General features: G+C 40.5%; 1 protein-coding gene across 2 annotated transcripts in view; it reads left to right on the forward strand.

Annotated features, from left to right (window-relative positions):
- The window catches only part of LOC135876128 (SAM and SH3 domain-containing protein 1-like), an 873,117-nt gene that overhangs the window by 722,529 nt on the left and 131,859 nt on the right, over positions 1-18,729 (forward strand). For both annotated transcript variants that reach the window (XM_065401311.1, XM_065401313.1), the window contains exon 2: positions 11,032-11,160. In XM_065401311.1, the coding sequence (XP_065257383.1) occupies positions 11,032-11,160 (129 nt within the window). The remainder of the gene's footprint in view (positions 1-11,031; positions 11,161-18,729) is intronic.

Here is an 18,729-nt window from a genome sequence, read left to right on the forward strand (position 1 = left end):
TATGCTTCATGATCCTGACCCACCAATAGAAAATGGCTTGAGCAACCTTTTTCATCTTCAAGATTTAGTGAGATGACGTCCCAAGGATACTTTTAGATTATGTGCGTGTACATCCTTAATTAGTATTGTTATTGTTTGTTTCTATTGGAAGCATGTCTAAAGGCTCCGTTCAAGACAGGAGCCCCATAATGTTACACGCTATGCAAACACACAGATGCAATTCCTGCCCCAAGAGTTTACAATTTAATTTTGAGGCATGTCTCAGGTGACTGCCTTCAGCAAAAGGAGGGGAGAGTGAAGAGGAGTGCAATAGTTGGCTTGATGGGTTCCAAACCATCTTAACTTATTCTTTAAAAAAAAAAAAAAAAAAAAATCTAGATATAATGAGCAGTTCTTTACTAGCTGTTATTGATGGGCTGACTTCTTGTAGGCATCACAGCAGACAACAGTCTTGAGTTGGAATTTGAAAGAGGCTGGGGTAGTGGCCTTCCAAATGAACATGCAAAACATTGGTGCAAGATTGACTTTGTGGGATGATTTGACTGACTTTTAAGTGTTCTCATATGATGATGATTTTTAAGATACATGGGCACATGAAAGAGCTGGTTATAATTGGGATAAATACCCACTTTTTAAGGATGTTAGAAAAAATGAATGATTCTGGTAATTCTGATAGCAAAGGCTAGGGATGAACACGTGTGTTTAGACAGGACTTTTCAGCTGACTCAGTTTTGACCTAGATGAACATCAGGTTTCCATTTCTGCACTACATTGTGCTGCATGCAGAGTGAAAGATCCTAGCAGTGTCACTTCAAGATGTTTTTAATCTACAAGTAACAAACAATATGTTCAGGGTGGATCTACAAAGATGCCTTGTTATATGTTCTTGGCAAAGAAGATATATGTTCTTTACAATGAAAACTGAGGGGAAAAGATGATGATGATGATGATGATAAGGAACTTTGCTTCCCATTGTCAACGTTCTCCATGAAGTACTCTTTTTTATATATTTATATAATATATGTAATATATTTATATAATGAGGCATCATAAACTACGAGGAGAGAGAATACATGGTAATGTGGTTCAGTATAAAGTTTTTAACAGCATGAGTTCAGAATGGCTGCATTACTCTAGTGTCAAAGCCCCTAATGAAATATATAGGTCCTCTCAAATGAATTGTTTTGTAACTAAACTATCACATATTCCATATATGGCACATGTTACAGAAAAACTATTTTAGGAAAATTGTTGAGACTCTTTGTACCTCTATCTGTAAAGACAGGTGTCTAAGGGCCCAATTCCAATGCCAGTAAAATTAATGAAAAATCTCCTTGTGACTCAATGGGGGTTATGTCATGTCCTTTGTTATCTGACTCCAACTGTACAGGAGCCAAGGGGAAGTCATGACAATATCGAAACATAACCTAAAATAGATTTTCACGATATAAAAATGTCATGACTTTAAAGTCCAATATTGTAGGCCATTCCAGGACTAGAGGGGCAAGTGCTAGGTCCCCACTGGCTGCACCTTTCTGTCTTGGAGAGACAAGGTGAATGAGGGAATATCTTTTATTGGACCAACTTCCATTGGTGAGAGAGACATGCTTTTGAGCTACACTGAGCTCTTCTTCTTTCTGTGTTGTCCACCTTAGTAACTGAACTGTGAAGATTCAGAAAATCAGACTTTGAAACTGTGAGATTGTTAGGTATAAGAGAAAATGTCTCTGGTATAGGATGGAATATTGCCCATCCTGAGCCTTGGGGAAAGAAGGAAACACTTCTCTAGCCGGTTGTTGGATTTGTTTTTAAATGGCAGCTGTTTTGAAGCTGCTCTCGGGCTTGGGATGTCCATCGTAGTCCCAGTGAAAATGGATTGCTGGGCAGAGTGCAGGTGAGTGGATCAACAGTGTTATCACACAGCCCTACAATATTTTCAGATACATATCACGACCAGCTATGTGACATACCATAGCAAAAGCAAATACAAACTCATGGGTACAGAGATACACACAGATTAATGGTTCCATTTTCAGAAAAGTTGTCTAGTTTAAATCTGATGATTAAAAAAAAATTATACAGGAAAGTGGAGCATATTGGCTCTCTCTCCGATGAATGCACAGAGTCTGTATTCATCTACTGATCTCTTTTGCAATGCAGTAGAATATTTGGCCAGTTGCATGGGGAGGCTTGCACAAGCTGAAATGGGGCAGGAAAAAGGACAAAAGAAAGGGGAGAAAATGACCTGAGCAAGCAAGTTTAACAAGTGTGTATGAATTCATAAGGGAAATGTTTAAAAGCGATTGGTGAGCTGTTTAAAGTTGTCCCAGAAAAGCCTGAACATCCCTGAGTTTTATTATGCAGTGGGTAAGCTCAGTTGTCCCTGACCCGGGAAGGAGCTCTGTGGTTATATTTTTCACAAGGAGGAGTGCTGTTGAATAATTTCTGCAGTGTACTCTATCAGGAACAAATATGTTATCCTTTCAGCTTCAATCATGCAGATGTTTTTATTCCACCACTATTTTCTGGAACAGCCCTATTTACTATGGCCCAAATCCAGCTCTTCATGTATACACTTCTTACAGTATCCAAAACCAAAGGTATTGGGGAAATGCAGGCTAATATGCCACGCATTTTTGGTAGCCTTCCCTGTTGAGAACTAAATGCCAAAAATAAGCTGCTAATGTTTACCATGCTTTCCACACAGTAGTTCTGTGTTTCAGGCACTGAAATGGATATATTTTGTCTCAGGCTGTGAAGGTCCAAAGTAGGCCCTTAGCCCGGGCTTGAATGTGAAGCATTTCAGAAGAGGAACTCCCTTTCCTTTCTACTATTTCCACATACTCTTATTTTAACAGGAGGGCTGGCATGTCTCTCTTCCCAGTTACTGTCCTATTCCTTTTCTCTTGGCTCAGGCATGGGCTGTGGCCCCACCAGGAGTGGTTATGAAGATGACCGCTTTTTGAGCAAAAGAACGAGCAGCAGTGTTCAGCAGATTTTTCCGTCCTACTCTACTGTGGGCTTGATGCAGAACGCACACCTGTCTTGCTAAGCACTGCTAAGTGCTCACTTAGCACTAAGACTAGCATCATTCTCACCTTTATTAGACTAGGGAGAACCCTTGCATGGCTGTTTGAAATCCGTGCTTAAATATACACTGGAATGAACCTCACACAGAAGCAAGTGACAAGTACACATACACATGGTAACCAATACATCCGTCCTGACATGCAGAAGATCAACTGAAGCGGGCAGGTGTGTGTTAAGGTTGCCACCTTTCTAATTGCTGGTAACTGGACTCCCTAGGCCCCTCCCTTCTCCGCCTCTTCCCCCAAGTCTCCGCCCCGGTTGCTCACTCCTCTCCCCTACCCTGTCCTTTGCTGGACTGTCTCCACCTCCCTCCCCCAACTAGCTGGGCTCCCTCTGCTCTGGGGCTGGCACGGGGGCTGCTGCAGTCTGACAAGGATCCTGCCTGCAAGTAAGAGGCGGTCCCATTGAGCAGGGGCTGGCATAGGTTAATGACTCCCCGCCCCGCAGTAAGCAGGCTTTTGGCAGGAGCGGTGGAAGGTCCCTAAAAGTGTGTGTGGGGTGGGAGGGGGGCTGCCAGTGCCTGAACTGTGGCCCTCCTTCCTCCCTAGGCTCCGCTAACAGGCCACCTCTTCCCTCCCAATACCCTCCCCCCTCCGCCCCATCGCTTGCCCTTACAGTTGGTAAAAGTGGTTTAAAAGTGGGGGGCCCATGGCCCTTGGCTTCTGGTGTCCGGTCAGTACTGGACACTGCCAGGTCCCCTTTTCAACCAGACTTTCCCATTAAAAACAGGGCACCTGGCAACCCTACGTGCTGGACACAGAAGCCAAAAACCAGACTGTCCAGGTAAAAGCTGGACCGGTGGCAACCTGCGTATGTGTGTGTAAGTAGATACACATCTATAAAAATCCCTCATACTATTGGATCAAAAATAAGCACAACAATAGCAGAATGTAGACTCAAATTACCACTTTTCCCCTCTGACCCCGATTCTGCAAGGTCATTATGCAGGTGGAATTTATCCCCTACTAGGGTTCCATTGAATTCAAGGGTCCTTCTGCTTAGATCCCTCTTCAGGATTGGGCTATAACTTTATTGGTCCTAGTTGTGTAACATGTATTCATTTATATTCTTTCTGTGACTGTTGCTTCTCCCCCATCATCTGAGGTATCTCACAAAACATTGCTCTTTATGCAGCTAAAAATCAAGTACAAAGGAAGCTGCCAGCATATTAAACCAACTGATGTTCAGTGACTGATTAATCTTAATTTTATAATAAGTGTCAAATCATTATAATATCCCTTTGTAGTCACTCCATCAGCATGAAACCTGGCAGATACTTTTTGGTATTCACATGCATATCAGCAAATTCACTGGGAATTCCATGGTAGTATATCACTGAAATTGTGTGTTGCCAAAAACTGTTATGCATGTGCATCAAAGGATGGAAATATTGGTACACACTGGATAACCATAGGATGGAAATATTGGACAACTGCTGTTTTCAAGAAATATTTTTATTAATTGAATGTTCATTTTAGTTTCTGCCCCTTAAGACTATTGGATTATTTACTCTTTTGCATAACAACCAGTGATGGTCTCAGGTAGAATTTGTTTATGAAGTATATTTTATAACCTTTTTACCTGAGAATTGAGCAAAGTATTTTGGGGAAAAATATCAATCAATCTGTTGTCATGCTTCTTATGAATTTCATCCTTTGGGAAGAATATGTGGCAATAGGATTATATACCTGAAACATGGCAGTTTGCATGACAATAGTAGCAAAATTGGTGCTAATCATTTTTTGTGGTAGGGATTCGGTTATCTATCAAGTTTGGAACATAAAAGCTGGAGTTTATTGGGTGCATGGTTCTGTTTTGTTATTAAAATGCTAGTGGTGGTAATTTAGCCCAAGGGATTTAAGGAAGTGCATTTCAGTGGGCTACTGGAGAATTTATATATTTTAAACAATGCCGTTTTGAAAGCTCTATCTTTTTGTTGTAATCACCTGTGGTATTTTAAATGTAGGACCTACATATTTCAAGTATAGAACGTATTTGTAATAAGATGAAGGTCGTTTGCAATATATAGTAAATGTAAAGTATATGTGCTTTTTTTCTCAATATTACCTATCTCCATGCTATTTGGTGCCCACTAAATAAATGAAACTGGCTTTTCAGAAATGATTTAGGCAGTTAGTAGTGCTGTAGATCAGGCCCAAAATATAAGTTTGTGTAGAAGGAAAAGAGGGCTACATAAATTAATATGAAAAATGCTTTCAAGATTTGTTTATTTCTGACTTTTTTTTTTAATTTTAAGCATTCCACTGAGATGTTGGAAACTGAAACCGACAGCCTAGTGCAAGTACGTAAAAGTCAGAAAATGAAAACAACTGTGATCAAAGATAAAACTGACCAGAGTAGATTCACTGTCCTAGCTGAATAAAATAAAAAGGATAAACAGCATGCTTGCTTTAACAAAAAATAAATTTTGGTTTTAAATATCCTTTAAATGTAGTGATGTATAATCATGCTGTTAACAGTAGGAGTTTTAAAAAATCTTGGCTTGGACAATTTCCTTGGCTTTTTCATCTGGAAAATGGTGACTAGAAGTCACCTATCTCACAGGCTGAGTGGTGAGTCTTTATTTTAATATTTATAAAGCACTTTGGAAGGAAGACAATACAAATGCAAAGCATATAATTATTATTATATGGAATAGTTAAGTTGGAAAAGTTAGTGGGTATAATGTAGTGAGTAGCCAAGCAACGTAGAGGAGCTCAAACAGGTTATCTTCTGGTTAGTACTACCTATGATTTGGTGATGCCTAAAATGGATACTATCAATAGTAACAATGATTTTGAAAAAGGCATTTTCCCTCTCCATTTTCATCATGATTTTTAATAGCACTTAAAAGATCAAGGTGTGCAGTAGAGCTAATAGTATGTATTTAACTTACATCCATGGAAGAAAACTTGAACCAACATAAAACAAATGTATAATCCTTTGCAGAATTTTGACAATATTTGTGTAACCTGTAACATGAGTGGAAGCTGCTGAGTGTGAAATGTTTGCTGTCTTTGGCCTGTATTGATTTATACAGCTGTGTTTCTTCTTATACAATAGAGAAACTCTCCAGCTGCCCCCACCCAAAAATCATAAAATAAATACTCCAGTGTTGGATAAAAATGATTTGATGAACATCTTCCTTCCCAAGTTCCTGGAAACTCTGGAATTTAAGTGCATGAATTTGGAGGGTATAATCTGTCTGAATTTGAGATTACATGAGCAGAGCTCTATCCCCATGTCTGGCCATGGTGTCCTATGCTACTGAAAAAGTCCGCAACCTCCAGGTCTGTTAAGTCAATGGGAGTTGTTCTAATGCTATAATGTTCCAACACCTTTCCCAGGCTCTGTAATCTACCAGTGCTCCTCTTCTAAGAGCCTGCTTTGTTTCCTCCATCCACTTCTAACTTCATGCTGTCTTTCACACAGGGCTTGTCTTCTTCATTGCAGAGTTAACTCGCATTATACCTCCTATGTTGTTCAAACCCAAGTCCTGTCCACACACACAAACCTGAACTCGAATGCAGTGTTGCTTTTAACTCAAATTAGCTGGTACATCTGGAGTATGTGCTAAATCAGAGCTTTGGCCTAACTCATCCACTGTTAATGCAGTCACTCTGTATAGTAATCCAGTCACTCTGTGCAGCTTGAGTGTCATTTCTCAGAGTGGCTGCTCTCACCCTTGGTAGGCTAACTTGGGAGGAGTTAACTCAAGGATAGATGAGTTAACTCTTCTGTGAAGACATAGCCACATACCTCCAAGCTTGAAACCAACTTTATTAATATAAGACAACCTGCCCTGCTTCCTTTAAAAAAGCTTCTTCTGCCCTTCTGTTCCAGGAAGTGTATAATGAACACTTGTAATTCTTTGTTTGACATGCTCCTCCAATGGTACAGGACCATTAGTGTACATTGATGCTATCTAAATAAAAATCTTGTGCTGGTAATACTGCATGAACTTCTCCTGGGAAGTTGTATGGGTGGAGTTCTAGAGTAAGTCTGTTCCATATTGCTTGTCTAATTGTAATTTAGCTTGCGTTAAAGCCATATTCCTTTTTATAGCTAAGCAAAATTTCAAGTATTAAATTTGGATTTAGAATACATTTGGCAATTTCATATTCACTGATTTAAAAAAAATCACTTCTCTACTTTGTGTCTGTTAAATACACATAGTTTGGATAGATCTAAGATTCTGATTAGAGAAAAAACATGATAGTGTAAATTTTAGTTTTACAAAGTAATTCTCCCTCCTTGCTCATCTGCGATAATTGTTTTCAACTTGCCCCTCAACTCTTAGGTACTCCAAGCACACCAGGAAATGAATAGAAACCAGTTGTACAAGGCAAGAAACTCCAGGCTAGAGTTTACCTGTAACACTCGGAGCTGATAAATGTGTTAATCCTTCCACAGAAAAAATCAGCTTTCAAATTGCCCTTTCCCCATTTGAAACTGGCGCAAACTATCAGCAAGAATGCAACATGCATGTGACAATTAAACAGGCAAATCTGTTTTGCCTGTGGTTCTGTTAGGTTTCCATTTACTCCCCTGCAGTGTGGAACTAGCAACCATAATTGCATGCCTGAACCTACAAAGGGTGGCTCTTTGTGTTTGTGTGCCTGGGATCACACTAGTAGAATCAATCAGGGATCTGACAATGCTGAAAGGAATATCTGGTTACACAAGCACGTGTATTGAGCTTGCAGCACAGGTGGAGGCTAGAATTTTCTCATACAACTTGTTCCAGAGTGATTGACTGTATGAAACAAATGGAAGAAAAACCTTCCAATGCATGCCTGTGCAGTCTAACTGCTAGCCAGTCAGCATGGCTGCTGCTCCAGAAGAGGATGGGTATGGCTGGCATCCTCTCATGCCTACCTCATTTTAATCACAAAGTTACCTATATTCCATACAAATGTGGTGTCCCCTTACTTCTGTTGTTGAAAATTATTCACCAGAAATAAAGCATCATGAAACTAAGGTTATAGAAAGTTACTGATGCTAAGGGAATGAATCTCTCAGCATTTAAGTTTTCCTGCATGAATAATTTTTGTCTTTTTATCGCAGAAAGTCCCATGTTTGGGCCTTGGCAGGTTGAGGAGTATGGTGGATGGGAGTTATACAGAGTTATTCCAAGTGCTGATGTGACTGCTTCAACAAGTGGCATAAAGGAGATTTTGTTGGATGTGTACACTACTTTGAGTTTTTTGTAACATGAAAATTACAAAACTTTCAGGGAAACTGTTAGGAGTTTAGCATGTGAAAAAGTACTAGTGTAAGTAGATCCTGTGTTTTAGAATCCTAGGTATGATATTTTTTCACTTGGAGTGAAATTAGACTGTGTTCATTGACCACCTGGATAATCTGATCTCAAAATATAAGGTCCTGCCTTTTCTTCCTGGGCAAGAAGATGGACTGGACAGCTAAATAGGTCTTCAAATTTCTGTGGTTATAGCAAGATGTGGCTCATGAATGTAGGCCTTCTTGCTATAATCTTGCTTTCTCTGTTATTTAAACATCCGCATTGCTACTTCTATATATAATTATTTTAAAAGATTGTTTCTTGGTTCGTTTTTTTATCCAAACATTCAAGAAACAAACGTTTTTAAAATATATAAAAGTCACAGTACAAATATTTAAGAACTATGTAGACATTTTTACCTAAATAATAAACATTTTAGAAGAAGTATGGAAAGTGCAATGGAGACACTTTAATAGAACTGAGACAGCAAAATTCATATGTTCCATTTATAAGGATCTGTGCAATAATACACGTTACTATAGTACAAAAACAGAAATAAAATTACACCTATCCTAGCTTATAAACCAATGCATGTAGCATACTGTATTTGTTCTATGTCAGTTTTATGTTCATTGCTACAGAACAACTGCTTGGTTTCCCTCCCCTTTACATTCATGATACAAACATGTTTGTAATGGGTTTGAAATGGGTTCTATATTTCATTTCAACAATGCAGCCTAGTTCCAAACCTCTACATTGTTTGTTTTTAAAGGCATATATTAATATTCCATATTGGCTTTAATGGGCAAATAACTAACCTATTGGAACCTTGCTAACCCGTCCCGTTGGAATGACAGTTGTCATTGGAATGGCAATCTTGGCCAGTGGATAGGGCATTTAGGAATCAAGAGACCTATATTCTGTTTCTACTTCTGATACTGGCTTCTCTTTGTGACTTTGAGCAAAGTTGGATGGCTAAAGTTAGGCACCCAAATCAGCATCTCTGAATATTGGGCTGGTATTAGTTGCTTAAATATCGATTAGGGCACCTGATTTAATTGCAAATTTTGCCCTTCACAACTCAGAGTAATACTCTTACTTTGGTAAAGAAATTTTAGATCCACTTTCTGTAAAACAACTTATATTAATGTTAGGTGTATGTATTAATATTATTGACTCTAGATTTTCAACCTGAATTCTTATGCTCATCAATTAAGACACCAGAAAATTCTCTGTACTCTTAACAAATTCACCTCCCACACAATATTAGACCCCGTATTTTAGTATCACATAAAACATAGTTCTTCCTTCTGTTTTTTCCCCTGAGAGGAACTTTGCTGTTTTTTTCCAGTCTTTCATATTTTCCAAATATGGTTTTCACACCATAAAGAAAAGCAATTATCATTTTTATAATAAACTGATGCTTTGTGCCTATGAAAAACTCCAGTTTCTGATGATGTAGAATTTTAATTTCATCTCACCCTAGAGATGCAGTATTGATGAAATTGTGTCAGAGCGAGGCAGCAGGACTCCTCTCTGAAATCTCTTGTGGATTAACACTAGATTGGTATTTCCAGCTTTATTGATTTTCATAGCAGAAGTTAAAAAATGTTTTAAGGAGAATGGGTCGTGTTGTCTGTGCTCTTTGTCCCTTTCTCATACATAAATTCTGATAAAATGGTCAACTAGTAGTGTCCTTATGGGTGGCAGAAACTTGATGGTTCTACTGGGACAATTTGCAGTCCTGCTCATTGTGCTTGTAAGTGAAGAGTATGATGTTTGAAGAAGTGTTTACTGTTGTCAGAGACAACAGAGCCACTCCCCACAAATAATGGTATATGCAGTGAAGGAAATGTTCTCAATTGGGACAGCTGGGTTGGGCTGAAGGCTGGTGGTGGGATGAGTGGCTGGGTGCCTAGGACACCCAGTGAGCTTGGATGTGTGTTGGAGTGCCTGGTGCAGCAAGGAACAGACTGGGGGTAGTTTCTTGGGCCTCATTATTTCCCTGCCATATGTTTCTGTCTTCTGTATGTACCTAGACACTTGCATGGCCCCCTCCTCACAGTACGTGAGCACCTGCTCCCTGTGCTCATCAGCTGCTCTTCTGGTTGCCACCCTGCAGGGGGAGCAGGAGTGGCCTTCAGAGAAGGTGCAGCAACCCCCATTGCCCAGAAGAGGAACTGTAAGGAAATCCCTACTGGATATGGGATATTCCAACAAAGGGGATTGGGAATCCATGAAAGGGGGCTTCAGGCATGAATGTGATGCCAGAGGTATGCCCCTTAGCTGCCATGACGTCCGCTTTCGTCAGTTCTACATCAGTAATATAATAGAAAACACTCACTCTAAACAGGAGTGCCACCAGCTTTTCTGCCGCCCTAGGCAGCGGAAGGTCCCGCCCTGAAATGCCGCTCCCCACAGAGGCGGCGGAAGGTCCCACCGCCAAAATACCGCCGCGGTACCCGCCCCCCAAATTGTAGCACCCTAGGCGACCGCCTAGGTCACCTAATGGGTTGCGCCGGCCCTGACTCTAAAGAAGCAAGCCACAGCCCTGGGCAATGACAATTTCAGAAAATTTTACATTAATAAGATGGCCTGATAATTCCATTTCATGTGTAATCACCGTGGTTACTTTTAAAATCTGAGGTTTTTTAACTTTGATTAAGCTTTTGTTTTATTTCATTGTCTCTTCTCCCTAGGACGGGTCACTGGGTAACATCGATGACCTGGCACAGCAGTATGCAGATTACTATAACACCTGTTTTACTGATGTTTGTGAGAGGATGGAGGAGCTGCGCAAACGGAGGGTTTCTCAAGACCTTGATATGGTAAGTGAAGTAGCTACATCTTTCCATCTCAGGCCTTTCTTGCATACACTATGGATGGAATACTCAGCATTCTAGCTCAGGGAAATAGGGCTGAGAGCGCACATGTGTGCCCACAGAATAACACTTCCAAGCTGATGGTCTTAATTATTTTTGTGGGAAATACTGAGGTTGGTCTATTGATATGATTCATTAGGTTGTAGATTGCGTTAGCTTATTGTATCTTTTTGCTTACACAAAGTTCCTTACAGAAGTTGACTGAGATGGAAGAAAATGCTTGCTTTAATATGAGAGAAATTAGTTAGTTCTTTGCTCAAGGATGTTTCCAATATGGTTATTAGGAGATACACCTTTGTTCCTAAACCTCATATTATATAATTTTAAAACATAGCTTCCCACAACTGTAAAATGTTGTCTTTTATTCAGGTCTCCCAAACTGAAGCAGTCTGTACACAGATACTGATCCTGCATTAGGATACACTAGGGTCCCAGAGAAGTTAGTCTGCCTCCTCAGAAGCATATAGTTCCACAGTAGCTGAAATGGATGTAGGCATGGACCACAGTTGTCAGTCCTTTTTTTGGTAAAGAAAATCTTTTTCTCAAAAGAGCCCGTTCTAAAATCTTAAATGAGATTCTTTCATTGTTTGGCAATTGCTAATTGTTTCCTCTTTTCTTTTGTTTACATTATTTAGCCTGATTGCTGAACAAATATCTATGTAGAATGTACACTAAATATTATTACTTACAATACTTTTTTCATTATAAATTTTTTTTATTGGTTTTCAGAGTATCAGTAAGAATCCTTGTAATGTATAGAAACATATTCAGGTCTTAAAATTTCACAGAATGTTGGGATTACTTCAGTAATATTTCTTAAACTTGGACCTTGGCTTTTTTAATTTTGTCATGATGATAATGTTTGAGTACTAAATGTAAGAACCAATAAACCAAAGTAGTTAGCAAAGACACAGAGCTTACATACCATGAACAGTGAAGTCAATCACTGTTAGTTCATAAGAGCTGTGACATGTTATAGTACATATCAAAGACATAGGAGTATATGCTGTCACATTAATACTTTACACCTCTCTAGTGCCATCTACCCAGAGATCTCAAAGGGCCTTTCAGACAAAACAACTATGAGGTGGAGCATCCCTAGTTTATACAGGTAAACTGAGGCACGGATGACTTTCCTATTGATTCACAAGCCTGTGGCAAAGCCAAGAATAGACTCAGGTCACTTGACTCTCACTCCTGTACCTTCACTGCAAGCACTCCTCCTCCTCCATTCACCCCTTCAGATACGTCCAATATTGTGAAAGGTCTAACATGCAGAGGAGCTTGTGAGCCTCCTGAATTTGGTTTGTAGACTTTTGGATTCATGTATTTACTGTCTTAATATCACAGAGAAGCAGAATACTCCCATCTTTCCCTTACTCGCCCCCTCCCCCCCCCCCCCCACACACACACCTGATCCATAGCATAGACAGACAAGTGACTCTGGGAGCAATTAGTGACTTTCTATTGCTGCAGCAGTTGTGGTTTGTGAGATGGACCACATGGCTGCTTTCTTTCTTTGAGTCCAGCAGCCCTGCCACATAAAAAACTCTCATTGACTTCAGTGGGAGTTGTGCAAATGGAAGAGCTTCAGAATCAGGCCGTAAGAAAATAATCTCCTGTGCTCAATTGAAGTTAGTTAATCCCTCTTGATTTATTTTTTTAAATGGAAACAATATTTCATTTTTAGCAGGATTACCATGGTGTAACAAATTAAACACTGTGAAGAAAAAGCTTTCATGCTATAGTTTTGAATGTTTAAGATTTGCATGCAACTCTATTGCAGGGGGCTCCGTATGGAACATTCCACAGTGTGCGGACAGCTGAGCCTTCTGCATGAATAAGTGACTGGAACAGTTTAGTGGTTCAACCTAATCCCGAGATACCGTGCTGTCTTCCAAACTGCATACAGTGACTATTCCAGATAAGCTTTGGCAGTTATAAAATCTCCTTCCTGGCACTCAGGAATTTTGGAAGGCAGCTTCTGTGCTGGGTAACGAAGCATGCGTTACAACTGGAGAGAACTCCCTTCCATTTAGACAGATGGGCCTAATTTGGCTCTCTTCATTCCAGAGCTCCAGAAAGCAGTCTGGGGAAAGCCATACGAGCTTAATTAGCTCACATCAAAGATGCAGAACTTCGTGGTGGGTTAAAAAGATATGAGCTAATGCAAGTCAGATCTGTGAGTGATTTCACCGGCTACTGCTTTCAAAGGGAAGTTAGTCTGAAAAGTGGCTGTGTGAAAATGGCATCTTGGGGTATATTTTTCAGTGGCTTCTGCATCAAATGTGCTGTTTATAAATCAAAAAGATAATTTTTTTGGAACTGCCAGCTCTACAAGCTATGTAGAGAGAGCCTTGTGGTTGAAAATCAAATTAATGTTGTTACATCCATTCTCTGTACAATGAGAAAGTTTTTGGGACATCAGCTAGCCATTCTGTTGATAATGCACTCTTCCACAGCTATGTTATCCCAGCAGTGCTGACAGCAGCAAAAATTTTGTTATTGCAAACTTTACTTGGAAGGTACATGAGGAGCAGGTGGTGGACCTGTCGTCAGTAATACATTGTTGATTTAATAGATTAATATTACTATCTACAACTCTGCTTTAACTGGGAGTTGATTTAAATTGAAGAGCAGATGATAGTGGCTTGAGGAGCACCCAGAAAATAGGAGAAATATTGTCCCATTCATTTTTGTCTGAGATTTTAACCTCAACTTGCTGTTGAATTTTCTTTTAGGGCTGTTTTAGCCTGCCTCTGTACTACAAAAGGTATTATTATTAAGTAGGGGGTTGCACATGTCATAACCTGTGTAGACCAAGCTTAATGTAAGTTGTTAATGTATGTTCCAGAAGCACCCAAAGGCTCCTATCAGGATTGGGACCTCACTGTGCTGGGTGTTTTGTAAATGCAGATAATCTGTCGCAGTGATCTTGCATCTAAAAGACAAAGGGTGAGGATGGAGATCTAACATACAGGTAAATGAAGATGGCAGTGATTGGCACAGTTTTGTTAGTTACATATAGATCTTAGTGATTTGTTCAGATATATGGAGATATACCTATCTCATAGAACTGGAAGGGACCCTGAAAGGTCATCAAGTCCAGCCCCCTGCCTTCACTAGCAAGGACCAAGTACTGATTTTGCCCCCGATCCTTAAGTGGCCCCTCAAGGATTGAACTCACAACCCTGGGTTTAGCAGGCCAATGCTCAAGCCACTGAGCTATCCTTCCTCCCAATGATGAAAGTCATTGTCCTTTTAAGTCCAGTCATTGATGGGAAGAAATCCAAAAGGATGGACTCTTTACTGGTGCTACCCTATATACTGAGAGTTTTAATTTTCTGGGGAGAAAGTTTTGATATCTTAGTTCTAAATTTTGCTCTGTAATCAGCTCTACTACCATGCCTATCAGACCATGTCCATTTTGGTCTGGATGTCCTGCTCCAGGTTGAAACAAAAAGCACTCAACGAAATTGTTCTGGAGAACAGGATATCTTGCATCAACGGAGCGGGGGCTGCAGATGGATGGAAAACAGTGTTCTATAAACAAGGATTATGGTTCCAAACTGTAATGTTATCAAGGCTTTTTAGTTGGTCCCTAAACACAGTAACTGTATTTTTCATTTGGATTTTTGCCTTTGTTTTTATAATGGTGAATATGCTGGGTTTGGGGGCATTAGTGTTTGTGAACAGCAAGGGAGTTACCCACATTTGCAAACATTTGGCCTGTTCCTGCACACCATGTGTTTTCTTGGCTGGGGAAAACTGCAGTCAGAATAGATAGTGGCTTTTCAAGCCTAAAAGGGATGGATCACTGGTAATATTCAACTGGACATCTGTTAAAATGAAGTTATGGCCAGAAAAGTGACTCTGTGAAAGTGGCACCTTGTTACTGCTCATATCTGCTTCCTGTGAGTCTCTTGGAGATGTATCCGCTCAGTTTCCTGACATAAACAAGTTTGTAGTGCTGTTAACAGGCAGGGCCGGCAAAAAAGCCTCCGCCGCCCCGGCGGCAGGGCGGCGAGCCCCGGCGGGGGCAGGGCGGCGAGCCCCGGCGGGGGCAGGGCGGCGAGCCCCGGCGGGGGCTCGGCTCTCCCCCCGGCGGCCAGAGCGCAGGGCGGCGAGCCCCGGCAGGGGCTCGCCGCTCTCCCCCCCGGCGGGGGAGGGCGCGGTGGGGAGGGCGGCGAGCCCGGCTGTGGCCCCGCTCTCCCCGGCGGCCCGAGCGCCGCGCTGCCCCCCTCCAGGTGCCTCCCCAAGCACCAGCTTGGTTGCCTGGTGCCTGGAGCCGGCCCTGTTAACAGGGCACCGCAGAAATGATATAGCTGTGAAAGAGCATACTGCATTGTGTTGTCTCATCCATCACTGACAATCACCAGCTAAGTTTTCTGATTCCAGGATCTCTATTGTGGCTGATGATCTGTAAGGCAAAGAAAATACAGCTTGAGATTCAGATAGATTGAGTTTGTGCTTATATCACTGGCAAATGATAAAAATGTTTGGATTTCTAAGGTGCTCAAATTAAAGATGGATGTCACTGAGAAGCAATAAATAAGGAACACAGATATACCACTTTTGTTTTTCCTTTTTAATAATATCTTATAAATGTTTTCATATGGAAAGAAGAGACCATCCAGTATCTTTTAATATATACATTGTAAATCCACCCTCCTAATCCCTTATGTTCTTAAAGTGAGTATTTATACATACATACACAACACACACACACACGTGTACGTATAATGTCAGAAAATACAAATGAACACCAAACAAAACCAAAACCTTTTCTCACCACCAGCACACTTTTTAGGGTATGTAATCTTTGTATGCCACTGTGACTATGTGCATAGTTCTGAAAGGTGCTGGGCAACCAATTATTTGTTCACAAATTCTGTGTGCAGCAAGGAAAAGTGGGGGAAGATGGCACAAATAGGACAATTCATTAGCCTTTCACCTCTGGAGAGATGGATTTAGATCACATGGGAAATGAGATCATCCACTCTCTAGTGAATGTTTGGCCATATCATAGAACTACCATACCGATTGTTGATGAGGTTAATTGAGCTAGTCTTTGCACAAGAGAGACCCAGATTAGAATAGCCATGTATGTTGTAGGCCACAATAGATGTTTGTTGAGGGAACTGTGTGTGTTAAAGTGCCTACCTGCATTATTCCCAGTTCTGTTTCTTTCTGCTGTTCACATATACAGCGCTACCCCAATATAACGCGACCCGATATAACACAAATTCGGATATAACGCGGTAAAGCAGTGCTCCGGGGGGGGGGGGGGCTGCGCACTCTGGCGGATGAAAGCAAGTTCGATATAACGCAGTTTCACCTATAACGCGGTAAGATTTTTTTTGGCTCCCGAGGACAGCATTATATCGAGGAAGAGGTGTATTAAATTCAGTGTCTCCTAAAGTTGATGGTTGTTTCCTACCACAAAACTGGTCATCTCTGCTCTACAAATTCAGTATTATCTACATGTGGTTTTTATGTTTTTGGTTTGGTTAGTACTGTTGGGATGCCTCTGTCTCACTGGAACAGGATTCACTATTTTGTTTTGTCTTGTTGCCTGAACTGGGCTCCACAAAATATAAACAACATTTGGGTTTGTTTAAAAAAATGTAGAGAACACAGATAAAACCTTCATAATTGTGGAGAGTTTACAAGCCTCATTAGTCAGACACACACGCACGAAGCAGAAGTAGTGGAACACCTAAACTTCTAAAGACTTTCTCTTCTCTATAGTAGTTAAAAATGGTTTGTGCCTTTATGATGGATGTAATGTGGATTTAATATATTGGTAGCCTCAGGCACACAACTTCTTAGGCTTTATCTACACTAGTAAAATTCATGAGCATTTTTCTTCACCAGTAGGAGGAACAATGGAAGCTGTAGTAGAGACAGGGAGCCAAGCATTTTTAGCATTGTCATCTGACTGCTGTTGGGCCCTGATTCAACATTAAGCATTTGCCTGACTTTAAGCATGGGAATAAAGCAAGCCTTGTATTTAAGTATCATGCTGAATCAGAGCCTAAGATAAAAGGGTGGTAAAAACACCTGCACTTTCTCTATGCTAGCACCACCATTTCTACCTCTGCTGGAGCTGAGCTAATGCAGGGTGAGGAAACCTGATAAATTCTACCTCAGAATCCTATTAAACCCCCTTCAGCAAAACATGTCTATTTTACAGGCAAAATGAGATGGCTGTACAGGCTGGAAAGTTGGCAGATGTGGAGTAATGGTTATTTTGGGGACCCTAACTGCACATTTCCATACATTTATGTGTGTGTGTGTGTGTGTGTGTGTGTGTGTGTGTGTGTGTGTGTGTGTGTGTGTGTGTGTTTTAAGTGTAACCTCAGTTTGGCATTTGCAGGCTTTCTAGTGTTTGCATTTTTTTTGACAACCCCACATTTTCAAAAGGGATGGTTCTCTTTAGTGACTGGTAGATACTTACAGTCTTAACTCCACTTTACTCAAGTCTCTTCACCCCCTGGTTTTGTTTAATATGTGGTATAAAATAGGTAGCTCACATTTATCAGATATTATTTAGTAATTATGGTAATAGAATCCCTCCAGATATGTAGGCCTGTTTGTCTTCTAGTTTCAGTCTTATAGGACCAGCTGTAGTGATTTTCTTGTTTTTTTAAATTCAGGAGGACTTTTACTTTGAACCAAAATGAATTGAATTTGTTCTCACTGTGCTATTTGGTCCTAGAAAAGCTGTGTATCTGCTGGCACTGGCAAACTGGATTTTTATTAACTCTGTGATCTAATCTAATCGGAACCTGAGGAGTTGATAGAGAAAAAACTTTGGTTGAGTGACTTCAATTCCTTCTGTGTTTTTTTCCTCTCTCAATGTAGAAGATAACCCCCTCCCCCCCCCCCCCGCCCCTCCCCAAAAGGAAGCAATCATGTTACCCAATGTGAAAATGGTAGGTAAATTTCATTACAGGGGATAAAGCCACTTCTGTAAAAACAAAAAACAACAACAAAATAAATACAAAATAAACAAGCAGATGGGAAGATCTCTTTAAAATAACCATCCAAACCTAAAACAAACACACTTTTTGTGGTATGCAGCTGTGTTTATTTCTCATTTGCATATGATTAGAAGAATTCCAAAATGCCAATCCGATTGACACTAATCTGAGAAAGATAGCAAGTGTAAGCAGGCGCCACAGAGAGAGAGAGGGAGAGAGCTTCCAGAATGCTGTGGAGTTATTCATCAGCATCTCGGAACACTGTGCAATGTACCAATGTTTTTCAGACAACTACCACTTGTGAGTACGTGGTCCCAGCTGCAGGAAAAGATGGGTTAGTACTGATGACTTGCTAGATACAGTGGTTGTATTTATAAAGTGGCTACATGGAGGAGTAGGGTCTAATAAAATGACAGCCAGTATTTACTTAAAATTTACATTTGATGGTTCAGTGTCTGAGATTTCTTAGTGGTTTTGTATTCAGTTTGGGCCAAAGTCTGATATCCTAGTTGAACAGAGTGCTGCTAGA

This window comes from Emys orbicularis, chromosome 3 (assembly GCF_028017835.1).
Source record: "Emys orbicularis isolate rEmyOrb1 chromosome 3, rEmyOrb1.hap1, whole genome shotgun sequence".
NCBI classification, from domain to species: Eukaryota; Metazoa; Chordata; order Testudines; family Emydidae; genus Emys; species Emys orbicularis.